Here is a 16,858-nt window from a genome sequence, read left to right as displayed (position 1 = left end):
CAAATTCCTATAAATATTAATGTGTTGTGTTGTGATGGGAACGGGGATTGAGCTCCAACAGACTTCCCAGAGCTCGAGGAGGAGGAGTGGTGCGAGTTAAATGTGGGGTCAAATAGAGGTCAGAACGGGGAAGCTGTCTAAAGCCAACACCCAGACCCTCCTCCCTCCTCCTCCACCAGCTCTCCAGGAAACTGGGGTACCAGAGAAACAGCGATGTGGAGCCCTATGGGTAGAATTAATGCACGGCTGCTGTGGGTCTGTTTGCTGAGTGTAGCTAATCGAGCAGCAAGCGATAAAAGCCCATGCGTAAAAATCTAGTTGTGCTGAGAGGCTCATTCTAATGTGTGTTTAGTCTGATTATCAATATGTAATGGCTGCAGCACAGACTTAATGAGGCTATACAAAGCACTTTGCTTATGTTTTCATCTGACTTAATGTGACGCCAGATTCATTCCATACGGTGTTGGATTACAGCTGGGAGACTGTGTGTGTGTTGTATTACCTTTTGGCACACACTGTGAAATAGAAAAAACTCCAAACAAATATGCACCCGGCTTTCCAAGTCATGAGTTTGGCTGAGTCGTATAATGCTCGCCTCTGAGGGTCACACTAAGGTAACTGATAGAGCTGGTCCAGAGCCAGAGCAGCTTTCTATCATCTGTATCTGTGTCTGTTAGACCCTGCAGGCCTGAGCTTGATGAAATGCAGGCTGATGGCAGAAGCTGTGAGGTAAACTACTCGAGGAATCGTGACAGTGTTCAGACCTCTGTCATCGTGTGTCGAGGTAAATCATTACTGCGCACTCGATAATGATTAATGAGGATTCACCTGCTCTGTTTAAACCAAGTGATAATAATAATGCTGCCTTGAATTTAAAACCCTACAAGATACAGTTTGTGCAGACAAATCAACAACTGAAGAACACATTTAGTGTATTCTAAAAATTCTCATAGCTGCAGAACCTGTAAACAAGTATGTCCAGCTACAGTTACTGCACCACATACAGCAAAATACACTTTTTTAGTGTTACAAGTTATGTAAAAGTTTTACTGGATTTATACTGCAGCAACTTTTGACAAACTTCTTATCTGAGGTGCATTATGAGACACATTTGTTAGTTGTCATCCTAAAACTCAGGAAAAATATGAGGAGTAAAGCATAAATCTAGCATCTGTCTTGATTGTCCAAGTATTTATGCTTAGATAAATAGACTAAATGGAGTTTAAGTGTACATTTTGCTCCTTTTTTTGCCTTCTCCTCTGATTATCTTACCTTGCTGTTTTTGAGCACAATTGCTTTTTATCAAGAGCACATTTAACAGCCTGATTTTTATATATTTCTTTCCTTTAAGTGTTCAAAATGACAGCCTCAATCTTTTATTACTTAAGAATATTCAGATTGTGTTCAGATTGATTTAAGACAGCCTGACCAGCAAAAAACACAAATTCATAAAATGCAATTTTTGCATATCTGCTCCAAACCGCATCTGGAGATACTTTTAAAATGTGATTCCAGTCAAGTTTCTACAGCTGCGTCTCACTCTAGATTCTCTTGGCAATCAAATCAGATTTCAAAGTGTCTTTGCTTCACTTGCAACGCAACAAGTGCTGAGCAGAATCCATGCCGCTGTGAGCACAGCTCTATGTAGGACAACATGAAGCACAAGAGTTCATGGACAGATGCCAAAAAACGCTGCTGCCACTTTGGAGGGAAGTTTCTGTACAAGCAGAGCTGGAAGGAACAAGATCAAGACATATCTTCTGGCATAAATGAAAGAAAGCGATGTAGCATTTGACACCTATGTCTTCATGCACAAATCCAATGTGATCAGCTGATATGTCTGCAGGCTAAGAAGAGGCCTTTAAACTCAGCCACTGACAGTCGGAACCAACTAACTGAGCTAACATCAACTTAGATTTCAAGATATCTTTAGTTAATAAAGGCTATAGGTTACAATTGTCATTTAATTTCGAAAAGAAAAGTGTCGGAAACCATTTTTTTTGTAGAAATTACTAGGATTTTTTACTAGGAGTAATAAATTTGCCATTGTATTGTAACTTAACGTTGCAACTAGTTGTTCTTTTGACTGTTAGTTAATCTGTCTTACATTGTCGATTAGTTGTTTGGTGTATAGATTGTCAGAAAATTATGAATAATGTCCATCAGTGTTTCCAGAAACCTAAGGTATTGTCCCCAAATATCTTGTTTTCTCCATTTTTATCGTAAGGATTATTAAAGTTTAAGAAGCTGCAATCAGAAAATTTTGTTCAAAATAGTTTGCGACTAGCTGATTAATCATTGAAGCTGTATTGTAAACTGTATGAGCTGTGCAGGAACAGAACACTGGAGACATATTTACAGCAACTAAAGCTTAACAAACAATTCAACACATACAGAGTTGTTTCTAAATAAAATTGCAATTAAATAAAATACAATCACACTGAAACAACAAAACTCTTGGTTGCTGAAGCGATTTTTAATGATCAGTTGGCGGTTGACGGTTTCACTCCATCTCCACCGAGCTGTTTTCCAAATCATGGTTTATCATTTACACTAATAAAGCATGGGCAAAGAGTGTGACAGCAAGTCAGGTTTGTCAAAAATGGATCACATGAGAAACAGATGCCTTGAGTCACATGATAATCACACAGCAGTGTCTGGGAGACTGGTGTTTTTAAATTCAGTCTCTTCAGATGGAGAGAAAAGATGCATTTTTGTAGTTGAGAATGTCAGTTTAGCATGGATGGAGGACGAAAGCAGAGAGAGAAGGGTGCCGTTTAGAATTTTTCCACATTAGTGTGGACATGGTCTGTGTGTCTGTGTGAGTATAATGGGTTTACATGTTGCTCTTTGTAATTCATCCTGAAGGAAAAAGGGATAGACACAGGGAGAATTAAAGAACAGTAAGTCTATGGGGGCAGGGAGGCAGGCAGGCTGGTCTAAACATTGCTGGGAGTGAAGAATTCACCCCCTGCCATCCCAACCTCTGACCCCACAGAATGTAGGCCTCAGGGCAGCCCCCTCCTGTGGAGAGACAATGCTGCAGATACCTATTGAACCCTGGCTTTTTACTCCTTTACAATCCCCCCTGCTTTTTTTTAAACATTTCTTTACTACATAAAAACTTCTCGCCATGCAGCGTCTAAGTTTGGATTTAAAGCCTGTATTCAGGGGGGCTTTTGTGCCTCAACACAAGGCCTGGAGGAGGGAAACGCCCCCACCTCCACCACCACCACACACCTCCCTCCCTCTCTCTTCTGCTCTTCCCTCATTCTTATTTTTTTCGGCCGAGTTATTTCCCCAAAGCCCTCTGACATTCTGGCACCTGTTTTCCTCACAAAACCGTTTATTTATCACTGAATTATTAACCAAGAGCCCACAAAGTGTCTGCCACTTGGTGACATGTCCTGACTTCATGGACGAGGTAGGGGGGCTGGTTGCTGTGGCAACAAGGAGGGTGGGGGGCCTTGTGTCAGGAAGAAAAAAAGCAATTTAGCCAGTGTCTCCCATCTGGAGGATCCAGGTATTCGGTCGAAAAATGTTATAGGATTAATAAAATGCATGAGAGCAGCAGCAGTTTGCATTGAAGAGCCTTGATGGGAAGCCCATCGTGTGCTTTCAGCTCTGCAGTTTTCGGGAGGGAAAGCACATTTTCTCATCACAATGGCTGTGCAGTGCACAATGAGCTCTGTAATGAGCACAGTGGAGCCGGCTGGAGTGAGTGGCCTGTACTTTTTTCCTGTTTCAGGAATATAACAGACACTCGAGTAAAAAAAATGGAAAAAATAAAAAGTTGGGTAACAATTTCTCAAAATCAGGACACATAAATGAGAGATAGTAAAGCATTAAAGATGACAGCTCTTGTCGCGGTTTATGTAAGGAGAAAGAAAGCAGCGTGCACATGCAAAGCGACATGAAGCCAGAGCATATAAAGAGATCAGAGAGGAAGGGCAGCGACTGTGCAGCTGTCACAGGGTTTTAGATGTTTCACCACCGGGGGAGCCACGGCAGTGAAGACTCTTGACCGGGTAAAGCGATAGTCAGGTCAGAGCCACACAGATGGAAGTAACACACTAGCCACCGTCATGAGGGCTGAGAGGTGGGGGGGGGGGCTTTCTTTGTAGCCGTGAAGAGCAGCAACAGCGTTTTGAAGTGGATACAGGCAGTTAGTGAGGGGCTGGGTGCAGATTGAGCAGAGGCGGGGTGCAGCATGGAGGAATGCAAGCCAAAGCTGGCTGCAGGGGCCCAGCCAAGAGGGAGTCGGAGGAGCGCTGCAGGCAGGAGAGCTTTTGTTTCTCATCTGTCTTCAACCTGAGGACTGAAAAGAAAATGCAGAATGTTTTAGATTTTAACTCCGAAAGCCTCTCGCTGACATGTGATGAATGAAGCGTTTGGGCTGCTGCGTGCTGACATGTTAGTTTGGGTCCATGCTGCACAGGTCACGGCTTGATTTTTGTCAAAAAGCTTCAGCCAGCAGAAGCACCAGTACGGCCTGCTCTCTGCTGCGCTGCTACAGTAACTCTTTACGGTCAGAGGTCACACCGCCTGCAGGCGCTTTCAATAAAAAAGTCCCAGTAAAAGACAAATGCTCCTGCTGAACATGTCTTAGGGGGATGGTCAGTCCATCAGACCACCGCCCAACAAATGACTTCACACACTCGACAGCCAGGATGAGTGAAAAACCATTTATCACCTCACTGTCTCTCCTTTGCAGGATATCGTTGTGTAAAATTGAATATTTAACTTTGTTATTTAAAAAGCTCTCCTCCTCTTATTTTTCTGAAGAATTTAATCAAATAAAACTGAGAGATGATTTCATCTGTGTCCTTTGTGACTAATGTGGAACACATTACTTGTTTTTCCCCAATCTGTGCCTTAAACTGAGCCAATAAATTCCCCTTGAAATGAGTGAAGAGCTTATATTGGGAGCATTTTTCCTTGATAATAAATATTAGAGAAGTCCTAAGTAGGTCTAAATTCCACAAATCTACGGTGCACAAGAGTCTGCATTTTAGCTTCAACCTCTTATTTTCAAGAAGTTATCAAATGGTTTATCACCATTTGTCTCCATAACACTCAAAGATAAAGGAGTGAGCTGCTATCAGCTCCACAGCAGGATACCTCTCGTGTCCTCTGTTGTAGAGTGCTGACTCTCCTTTGTACTGGCACTGTTGTAATGAAGCAGCAGTAGGAGCGTCTGGCAGACGCCTCAGGCCAGACCGGTCCAGTGAAAGCAGATCTGTGAGGAGATAGGCCTCAAACAATCATTTCTGAATTGGGAATGTTGAGAGAAGAAATTTCTTCCACTCTATTTCTCTCAACAGAGTGACACTCACCACACCAGAGCCACTGGTTAGTGACGGAGGCCAAATTTCAGCGCAGCACAGGGCTGTAAAGGTGTTTCAAAAGGGACTGAGCCAAAACTGAAGCAGATGTGTGTGGATTTTAAAGTTTTAGACCACAGAGCGTTTGGGGGGTTCACCACCTCAACTAACCTCCCTTTAAAGTGCAGAATGTTGCCATAAAGTGCAACAGTGCAAAGAAGCATGAAAGTGATCGCCACGCATGACATTTAGCATGGAACTGTGAATATCTTGGGATTGGGTTGGTTTTCGTGCATTTTTTTTCTTCTTCACTCAGTCTGCTATGGGTACAGGTAGCAAATTAATGCAGTCAGTGATCCCATCAAACAACATCTCCCAAGAATCAGCATTTTCTTTGATCAGTAGGGCGATAAGATTTCCAGCCCTGGTTTCTCCATGCAGACCGATCCACAGGCCCCACTGTGGGGCTGATTTGCTCTTCTTCTGGATATGGATCCGCAGCCATGCGTGATCCAATTAGCATGATGAGCACGAGGCGTAGTGTGAGGCTAATGCTTGCATGTCCAGGAGAGTAAATGGATTGTTAGTATGGATTTCCAGCTCCCTGGAGTCTTAGCAGTTGGTGGCCTTTCTACAGGGGTTATTGGCATAGTTAACCCAGTGTGTAACTATATAGCCAAACCTTCTGCTTGGCTCTATCGTTACACACTCTGTTGACATGGATAATGAATAGTAGCTCCCTAAGAGAAAGCTAAGAGTGGCAACATGCACTTTTGATGCTATGAATAGAATCTCCAAGCAGTTTACATGATAATTAGCTATTGCTGGACAGTCCCTTTTGGATTGATAATTTATTTCTGCAAGAGAAACCTTTCATAAATAAGTAAAAAAGCACACAGCTAGACCTGTAACAAATAGTGATTTTCATTATTGATTAATCAACATGAATATTTTCTCAGATAATCATTAAATACTTTTGTCGAGAAAATATCACAGTCCAGATGTAAGGCGCTGTCTTGTGAGGCCTTGTTCTTTCTGACCAGTTGTTCATAATTGGTCTACAATCATACATTTTTGAGATGCTGGAACCAGGCACTGGTTGGACATTTTGATCTGTGAATGAAAACAATAATTAAGAAGTTACAGATTTAATAATAATAATAATAATAAATTTTTTTTGTAATGCACTTTTCATTTAGGCAAAATCTCAAAATGCCACATTGAAGATATAAAACGGATAAAAACAAAACAATTGGATAAAATAACAATAAACAGTGCAAATAATTACTTTTATTCTTGTCTGTACAGTAAAGATAAAGACCCCTTTGATGAAATCATGTTTTTTCTTGTTAACATGTCAGTGTGATTTATTTATATGCTAAGAAGACATGTCATGAACGACATAAGCAGTCAACATCATTTTCTCCTTAGAAATACAGTGTAATACCACATTTTTGGGGTCAGTACCGATTTTATGGAGTAAGAAATTCTGATATTGATACTTCAGCTGATACTATTTATGCGTTTGTTAGTGGTGTTGAAAAGGGAAAATGAAGGATTTGCTGTTTTTTAACTTTCCAGCATATTTAACAAACTAGTTAGCAACTTATCATATAGCCAAAGCTTGACTCCACATCACCATTTGCTCTGCAGTGATAAGTACTCTGCTACATGTGCTGCAGTCAGTGCTGAGAGTGTTGGAAATAATGTAGTTGGAGATACTCTGTTGGACAAACTGTGATTGCATCTTTTGTAAAGTATCTTCTTATGTATTATGCTCTGTAAAACAAAATTTTCATGTTGGCAAATATGAGACAATGTATGTGCCGATGCTAATATATTTGCAAGAGGCCAATATTGAGCAATAATACTCTCCACTACAGTGTACTGATGACCATCTCAAAAGCACAGATTCAGACTTCTTGGGTTTCATATGTTAAAATAAAACAACAAATCTTGTGGAGTTGTAGAGTGGCGCTTTTTGTATCATTATTCTTCCTTAGGATTGTTTTCTGGCTGGATTACCCTAGTATTAAAACCTGCCATTGTGTTGCATACAGTAGTTTTACAGTAGTTAAGCAGAGTCACAGGTGAGCTGGTGTGCTCAAGGCAATGGTGCAGAGTTACATCTAAGTCTCTGAAGGCATGACGGGATCATTTTCATGAAGAAAAACTTCTAAATGTATAAGTTTTGATGAGCTTTAAGTGTGTAATCAACGAGAGGAGCGGGACTTTAAGCTGCTTAGTTTAACTTAGCATAAAGACTGAAGACTCTGTCCAAAGGTCCCAAAGTTTAAAATGCCTCTCAATGTTCACTATTTAACATTGCAGGTTTACAGGGTGAACGTGGCAAAATATTTTTGGCTGCCTTTAGACAGAGCCAGGCTAGCTGTTTCACCCTGTATGTTAAGCTAACCGGCGGCAGCCTGTAGCTTTAATTAGTTGTTTTTATGGATACAAAGATGGGATCAATTCTCTCATCTAACTCTTGGCATAAAGTCAAATAAGTGTAATACTCAAATTGCCAAACTGTTTCTGTACGACACACAACTCCTTGTAAGAAACATCTTTATCAAATGATGACAGCAACACCTCTCCAAGAAATGAGGGCAGCTTCAACACCACGATTCTATGTGCTTTTTTTAACAGCCTATCATGTCACATTCTGTGTTTATTGTCTGAGCTATAATAGACGGCCTGCAGCTCTCAACAATGAATCAGTGTTTTGGGAGAAACTGATCGCTGTGGCATATGAGCCTCATGTTTTCTATTCACGAGGACAGAGGGGAGAAGAGCTGTTAATACAAGGCTTTCGATGCTCCCGAGGAAGATTTTGGAATTACAAGTAATGACAATGAAAAGTCGACACTTGACCGAGACACATGAGATTTACTCTTCTCCGCCCAAACCCCGTGCACAGTGAATGCTCGTCTGTCAAGGTGCTGAAATCCAGTTGAGGTTTGTTTGTTTGCGACCAACTCTAGGACATGTGTCTTTTGTAGCTACAAGTTCATTTATCCACTGGAAAATATAACAGGCCTTTTATTCTAAAGGCAGGTGTAAACCCTCGAAAAAATTTAGCACCCTGGGCCGCTGTGATCTGCAGCCAAATCGCCAGGCAGGCATGATTCAAGGATGCACTGAATTAGTGGCAAGACAAAGAGGAGGAATCAGTTCTGCTTCTGATGTTTTCTACATAAATCTCTGCAGCTTCTCTTGATGCTGCAACATGGGAGCCCAGAAATTACTTAGAAAGCCTTGGATGAAGTACACAGCCATTTTCCTCTAGACTTTAAATAAATGTCCCTGCTCTTCAGCTGTCTTAACAAGATCAGAGAGGATGTACATTAACCTGTTGTGGTGATAGATCTGGCTTCTATCTTTTGTCATGCTAGCAGCGGAGCATCTATGAATTGCAGTCAGTCTGTTGTTGTAAAGCTGAAAAATGACAGATCACAGTGGGTCAAGCTTCAGAGCTAAATGAAAGTTTCTTCTTTTTTCTTTATTTTCTAATTATTTGGACTTAGTAATAAAAAAAGTGAAAGATTTTTTTTTATCAAAAAGCACTTTATTTGAATACTGATAACATTCATTCTTGAATCTCTGACAGTTTTCAAAAGTAGGAAATTAGCCAGCTTTGAAATGAGACAGTATCACAGTGGCTAAGGCCATGCTATCAGCTAGCAGCCATAACGTAGAAGACAGTCACAGATTAACCTGAAACACAGTCTGGAAAACAATAATTAGTAATGCTTTAAGATGTGGACCTTAGTGGGCAATAAAATTGATGGAACAGAGAAAGATTAAGAAAATAGAGAAGAACAGCAGACGTAACTGTCAGAGACAAATTGATTAATCTCAGTTAATCCCATATTAACAGAGCGGAGTGTTCTAATTTAATCACTCCTATTTCTATTTTACGCATTCAGTTATAGTCACCCTTACTAATGAAGAAGCCTAGTTATGAAAGACTGGCTGCCTGTTATCACGTGCTGTTAAAACATTGATTTTAATGCATATCAACTCCAAATACTGTAATATAATATCAGTCTTTCTTGGTTACCAATAATCAGCATCTGTATTGGCCCTTTAAAACACATATCAGTCGATCCCTAGTGTGGATACCTCTTGACCATGACATGGAATACATTTTCTTGATATTTTAGTGTCACTGCAGAACCAATCACGCCATCTCTCTGCTTGTTTTTTTTATCCTTCTCTCTTGTCTCTTTCACACTTCTTTGGCTAAATCCGGCTCTCAATCTGCCCCCATCATCCTGGATGACAGCAGCAAAATGGCTGCAGAGCTGCACAGATGCAGCGTTGGCGACGTTAGCTTTCAGAGACCGGCACAGTTAATGCCCCTAACCCCATCAATTTGTGAGCACAGATTGAGTTTCCAGAGGAGCATGAGGCGATGTGGTAAAACTGTTGACTGTGGCAGACACTGAAGTTTGCTTTTGAGGGACTTCCAGACCAACATAGCTGGGAGGCTCCGGGTCGTCTTGTCCGGGGGACGGATCATCTGACCTCTGCAGTCAGAGAAGGCCTGTGGTTGACCTCTGCAGTTTCACATGTTGTCACATAAAGCAGGAGGTGCACGATATGAGTGAAATAGACTGTGGACCATGTCAGAGGCCATGTGCAGTGAAGTCACTGTTTTCACAAAAAAAGCAACAAAAGGTTTCCATCAGCGCGGAGTTCCACAGTAACCAAACTCCAGGATTACTTCACCGAGCCCTAAGGAGAGCTCACTTCATTTGGCTGGAAACCTCTCAGAGTACAAACCATTATATTATATTATACAGGTCCTGTAGTGTTTTACTTCATACAGCAGGAAATCATTTATATGGCAGTAAGTGAAATATGTGTTTATTTGTCAGAGATGAAGTTACTGCTCCATTACTTTCAGTCTTTTTAAGTCCGTAAAGCCATTTGTGACATTTTGATTCTCCAACGAGGTTAAATTTGATGAATACAAGAGGCTGAAACACATGGACATTCCAGTTTTTGAATGTAATGCTCGTCTTTTCCCTTCCTCTGTCTAAATCTTTGAAGCCGGATTCATGATTTCATGCGAGCCGTCCTCCTCTTCTTGTCCTGCAGTAGCTGAAGCAGCAACCCCTCTCAGCGCCGATTGCCACTTTTGACAAGACGTGGCTATTTTCGATTCACAGGCGCAGGACTCTCCCAGGACTCTTCCTCTGATATGGAAAGCGAGTCTCAGAAAATGCTTGATCTGCTCTTTGATGTTAAGGACTACACTGATCGCTGAACTGTATGAATAGTGTCAGTTCATGCTCAGATTTCTGGCTGTGAAGCGTCTTCTCTGACTTTATGAGGCTGCATGAATATCAACTCGTCATATAAGAGCCACATGATTAAATTTAGGGCCAATGAGCATTCATAAATGCCTGCCAAAGTATAACTCCTACATGCTGCATTCCTCTTTTTACTCTTATTCATGACACAGCAGGGGTAGTGTGAGTTTGCTCCAATTCAGCCTCTTTCAAGTGCAGCTGGGTGCTTCTCACCCTCCGTTAATTCACCTCAGGGCTGCCGGCATTTTTTCTTATTATGCCTTCAAGTCCCCTGTGTCTCCTTTAAACAACAAAGAGGTTATTTGTGCTATAAAATACATGCAGTGTTCTGATGACATTTGTTCACCCTGTAGTATTTCAGGTGAACATATTGCAGCGCTGAAGACGTAACTTTAGTCCGGCTAAATTGTTTTTCCAGCTTTGAAATTGAAACGGATAGAAATGTGCTCCCTGAGGTGTTTTCCATCCACATTTTCCAACCTCTGCTCTCATCTTTTCCTTCCTGCAGATGAAGCTGTGGAACAAGTACAAGGTAACCAGTATCCCATCTCTGGTGTTTGTGGACGCAACTACGGGGAAGATCGTGTGTCGAAACGGCCTGCTGGTGGTCAGAGATGACCCTAAAGGTGAGATCAAGTGTCTGTGGCCACACACACACCCACAGTATAATTTAAAGCCTTCTCACTGATTTATTTTTAGTTTCTAGCCTCAAACTTGGACCGTAATCCTCTTTACTGAATGGTTAACCCCAACCACCAACCATTCAACACTCAAAAAAACCCTATTTAATGAGGTAATAGGAACACATTTGAGGGTCAAAAGGACAGAACAACATATATATTATCCCACACTCTGTCCATCACAGCTGTAAAACGATGAATTCCTGGTGAGCGTTCAGTTTTAGCTGTATGTAACCTGTGGATTTCATCAGGGATGGCTGTGTCTTGTTTCATGGCCTCGCTAAACTGTGCTTGTGAGTCTACCAGATGTACTGCAGCATGTTTCAGAAGCATCCCAAAAGTCAGCTCTCTGCTCTGATCAATCAGAAAATACAAGCCTATTCTGTTCTCAGTTTGTACATCCTCAAATCCTTCCTCACTTTGCCTCCACCCTGAGATTCAAGTGGAGGAGGTGAGGAAGACAGGCAGCAGGCATTTAACAAAATGAGACATATAGTTTGTGATCTAGCTGCATCATCTGTCCATTGTTTTGTTACAGTCTGTATTTACTTTTAATTCAATTGACAGTGTGGTAGAATTTGACAGGAATGGACAGATTATGCACGTTTTTGTTTAACACATACACAAAAGAATGCTAAAAAAATGAAGAGCAACATATAGTATGATTTAGAAATATATATATATATCGTACACACATTAATCAGTCCTGCTCCCATTGTAGTTTGTATGTTCCAGCTGTGTCATACCGCTTTTATACACCACAGATGCAGAAAAGATAAGGATGCACAAGTGTGTCCTCACTCATAGATGTTCGAAATGCTTTTTAGGCGTTCAGAAATATTTCAAGATGTCCGTCTTCACAGAGCAGATTGAGTCGGATAGAAAGTCCAGCAGAGAGCATCCACATCCTCATTCACATGCAGCTCGAATTTAGACTTCATCTCCAGACAATCAATAGAAAGAAAGGTAAATTATTTGTTATGGGCACTTTCAGATAAACAGCTGGTGGTGCTACTTCTCCAGTCAGATGTCATTAAATCACTGCAGAGGAAGAAGGTGCAGTAAGATGATGTAATTAACAGCATCATTCAAGTCTGGCACAATGGAAAACCTTGTGGAAAAGGTGATGGAAATATGGAATGTGTTTGGTCCGTTGGATAATTTGAGGGAGATTATGTTTTCTCATCTGTTCTTAAAATGTATGTCAACTCCAACTTGATGTTTCTTCCCCACACACACTATTAGATAAAGCTACTGTACACCTCCTTCTAGATTTTTCCAAATGCCATTGGACCAAACGGATCAAATTCTTACACAGACGCTCCTTTTTCTGTAATTTATAACTGGAAGAATGTTTTTTGGGCCATTTTGCATCAGAGATGCACACGAAAATTGTTGCAACCTAGTTTGGCCATAAAGTTAAAATTGCTTCACAGCCCAGCAGTGTTCCTGGAGACTTAATCTAACTTGATCCACATTGCTTGGCTCCCACTGCACTTAAGTATTTACGTTTACCTTGCTGGGGCCATTGGTATGACATAGTGCACTTCAGAATCACTTTTCTAGTCTGATTTGGATGTTTTGCAATTGTATAAACCTCCGTGGATTAAAAAATGAGAATACCAAGAGCAATAATTGACCTTGCAGTTGTTCCTTGAACATTTTAACAGAAGTCTTTTTTTATATAATGGCACCTACGGGAAAAATGCTTTTTGGGGCATAGAGATTATTTCATCAGAATACTGCTAGTGGTTAATGGGACAAATTGGCAGGAAGACTAAGTGACAGGAATGTATCCAGCTCTCGTTATATCCACACAGATCCAGGGTTTCTGTCCACTTTAATTTTTGGCTCTACAATAGAAGTAAGACTGACGTTTAAATCATATACTCGATGTACATAATTATCTGTACACCAACTTTTCCACCTCATCCGAGCAGAAAAACCTTTTTGCAATGTTAGTTTCTTTCTTGGCCTTCTGGCTTTTCCATTCAGTTTTAATGTAGATGGACAAACGCTTCATGTTGCAGTAACACATGATTAAAAAAGGCTATAAGTTTAATAATTATAGTAAAACTCAACTTTGCAACAGCCCAAATTAGTATAGTGGAATTATTCCAACTGAAAATACTCAACATACCAGATTGTATCATACATCTTAGGTGCACAATATAAGATAAACTTGAGAAATTTAAGTAAACCGCAATATGTGTGCAGTAAATGAGGTTACACCTGTATTCACACACATGACACTCATCTCAAATACCTGTGGAGATATTGCACTGCCCCATCATTCAGCTGAAGCATTTCACATCAACTTTTTCCCCCTTGTTTTAGTGGATGCTACCATAATTATGGTGCAGCCTGAATATTATAGCGTGTCCGTATCTCACTCCCTCATTGGCAAAGCCTATAATTTCTGCACTTTGAAGTGGAGATGGAGAATGAACAAAAGTGGGCTTGCATTCCTTTCTGTACCAAGGGCGTCCTCTGAGGCTGAGAAAGTCTCAATATTTGAAAACGCTACCTCTTCACACTGTTTGGTCAGCTTGAAGTGTTGTTAATGGTGTGACTGGGGAGAATAGCAGCAATATGGCAGCGCAGCGAGGCAGGATGGATTTTTCATAAGCACTGTGACAGATTTCACTGTCTGTCCAATGAAAGCCAGTCCAGGCCTGCAGTAATATTTCCCTCATTCATTAACTGTTCTTCCACACTAGATGTGGGCAGAGGAGAGATTAATCTGTGGCTTCAGCAGCAGAGATGATCACTGGCACCACGATTTGTTCCTTCAGGATCTCTTGCAAATAAAATAAAACAGGGCTGTAGTTTATTTCTCAATTTTTCCTGCATGAAGCAGCCTGAGAGCAGCTCCCAACGTGACAAATCAATTCATCTACAGCAGTTCGGAGAGGAAAAGGGCAGTAAAAAGTTTGCCGTACATTCAGACTGGGAGGGGTGGGTGAACAATCCAGGGCCCTCTGCCTTTCACTCTCCATGAAAGGCCTGACTTGAGTGGCGGCAGACTAGCCTGCAGCGTAAAGATGGAGTGCACTTTTACAATCACCACAACAATGAAAGGCCGTGCCAGCGCAGTGCAGACGTGTCATTCCAGCCTAATGAAGCTCTAGACAACTGCACTCGCATAAAGAGGCCATTATGAACCAGGCATACAAGGTTTTATTTATGATTAGCCCCTTTTTAATACGGCTGTTCCAAATGCATCTCCAGAGCCCAACGGGAACAATGAGAACACCTTGAAAAGGAAATGGAAAGTGTGAAAGAGAGCAGGAGGGAAGTATTTCTGACAGCCTTCATTTGCTCGAGAGGCTCAGCTTTTAGGATTCATTAAAACCACATTTTGTTGTTTTTTTTTTTTTGGGGGGGGGTGTATTTCCAAAAGCAGATATGACAAAACCGTCAGAGTAATTTACAAATGACAGGTGCACATGACATTTTGATATCTGACAGAGACGGAAAGCGTCTTAGGCTTTCTCTTTGCTGAAGCATGACTTTTAGCTTTGCTGGTGGCATGAATCCTGAGACCAGATTTAGATAAATGATGAATTGCTAAGAAATGTTTTAGACATTCGTGGTTCGCAGACATTAAATCTTGATGTTCCCTACTTCTTCTCAAGCATCACCATGAATTAGTCAGATTCAAATGTCTCCAACTATGAGACAGATTGTCATGACATTCAAATACCTGCCAAAATAAGCAGCCTTCAGCCTTAGTTACACTTGAAATTTCATGTTGCAATGCTAGAATGCTAAACTGGTGGTGAACATAGTAAACACTGCCCCTGTGTGCATGTTAGCATTCTGACATTAGCATTTAGCACAAAGCTGCACTATGTAGCACCTCACAGAGCTGCTAGCATGGCAGTAAACTCTTGTTTTCCTTCCCATGTTTCCCCTTTTCATCGTCCCCCCCTCCACCTTCCTACCCTCTCCCAGGCCTGGAGTTCCCCTGGGGCCCGAAGCCGTTTGCGGAGGTGGTGGAAGGGCCTCTGCTCAGGAACAACAGGCAGACAGCAGACAGCAGCTCTCTGGAGGGACACTACGTGGGAGTGTATTTCTCAGCACACTGGGTGAGTGCAGAGAAAAGAGAACGAGGACAAAGAGGAGCCCAGTTTCTTTACTTTTCAGGCCTCCAAACTCTATCAAAACACTGAGACATCAGATGGAAGAAAGGGCAGCAGAGCGGAGCAGGAAGAGGCAGAGCAGTAGTGGAGACAGATCAGAGAGGAGCAGGAGGGTGGTGGCGACTCCATTGTGTTTGTCTGTTTACATTAACCGTGGTTAACTATCCCCGTCAATCCTTTCACCACCACCTCTGGATCCGTCACCACACCCCGATGACATCAAGCTATTGTCTGTTTCTCTGCTGGAGCTGCTGATAGCCAGTGAAGGTCATGACTCAGTGGTGCATGAAAGGCGGTTGATCATCGCCGGTCTGTTCCTGATGAGATGCAGTTCAGGCCAGTCAGCAGCACAGCAGCTGCCAGAGCCGCAGCCTCAGATACCGGCTCCTCAGAACTGTGACGCCTGAATGCTGGCTCAGACCCCAAAACCATAGAAAATTGAAAAGGACAAGTCACAGAAGCCATTACGGTTTATTTGCGGTGTTGTTGCACCACATTCCCCGGTCACTTGTGTAAATGTATCTGCTATTAAAGTAATTTTACAAACATGAACTACCAGCCCCTCGCCTTGGCATCCACACATTTATATACTCTTTTTTTTTTTTTTCTCTTAATGTTCCAGTGACCTGAAATGGCCTGTGGCAGGGACACATATGACCTACATTCTGTTTCACACTTGAAATGTAGAAGAATATTTCTTTCGAAGAACATTTCTTTAAGAATAGCTCTACAATAGAACTTTGGCTCAAAACCTTGAGCAGTCACATAAACTGGCGAGCAAAAGGCCACATTAGACGGCTTGATGATCACTGACACCACATTGTGTAAAGAGAATTAAACACAGTGTTTACAAGAACCGCAGAAGCAATCAGTTAACTAGCAGTGAATTGATCAAGGCCTTGTGCTTCACTATGATGACCATTCATGACTGGATCAATCATAGTGTTCGACATGCCGTATCCACTATAATGAACCTGAATTGTAATGAAATAGAATGTGTTTAATTAATAAATAATAATGGTGATAACCTTTAGTTCATATGAGAGATTAATAATGCAAGAAGAAATAGTGCAAGATTTTACAGCACTACATGACTGTATTAAGATGGTCATTATTTTTATTTAACATGGAATCTGCTGATTTTTTTTTTTTGTATGCAAAAGATTCCCTTAACATATCTTGCCATATTAATCTTTCTAAAGATATAGTATTTCAGTGTTGTGGTTACAGCTTGTTTCCTTTTCCCTCTAGTGCCCAAAAATCAGTTGTTCCCGGTTAAATAAGCTGCTCCTATGGGAGCCTGATCAGTATCGTTGGAGTTGACTGATATTTCTGACTGATGTTGGCCTATCACAGATGTATCAGTATCTGTATATAGAACCTTTTCT

The 16,858-nt window shown here is 41.4% G+C and overlaps 1 protein-coding gene across 1 annotated transcript in view; it reads left to right on the top strand.

Moving 5' to 3' along the window:
• nxn (nucleoredoxin) overlaps positions 1–16,858 on the top strand; it is a 69,742-nt gene that overhangs the window by 40,160 nt on the left and 12,724 nt on the right. The window contains exons 2-3 of the mRNA XM_023272037.3: positions 11,154–11,271; positions 15,283–15,416. Coding sequence (XP_023127805.1) covers positions 11,154–11,271; positions 15,283–15,416 — 252 coding nt within the window. The remainder of the gene's footprint in view (positions 1–11,153; positions 11,272–15,282; positions 15,417–16,858) is intronic.

This window comes from Amphiprion ocellaris, chromosome 7, assembly GCF_022539595.1.
Source record: "Amphiprion ocellaris isolate individual 3 ecotype Okinawa chromosome 7, ASM2253959v1, whole genome shotgun sequence".
Taxonomy (NCBI): Eukaryota; Metazoa; Chordata; class Actinopteri; family Pomacentridae; genus Amphiprion; species Amphiprion ocellaris.
This window is presented reverse-complemented; position numbering and strand designations above follow the sequence as displayed.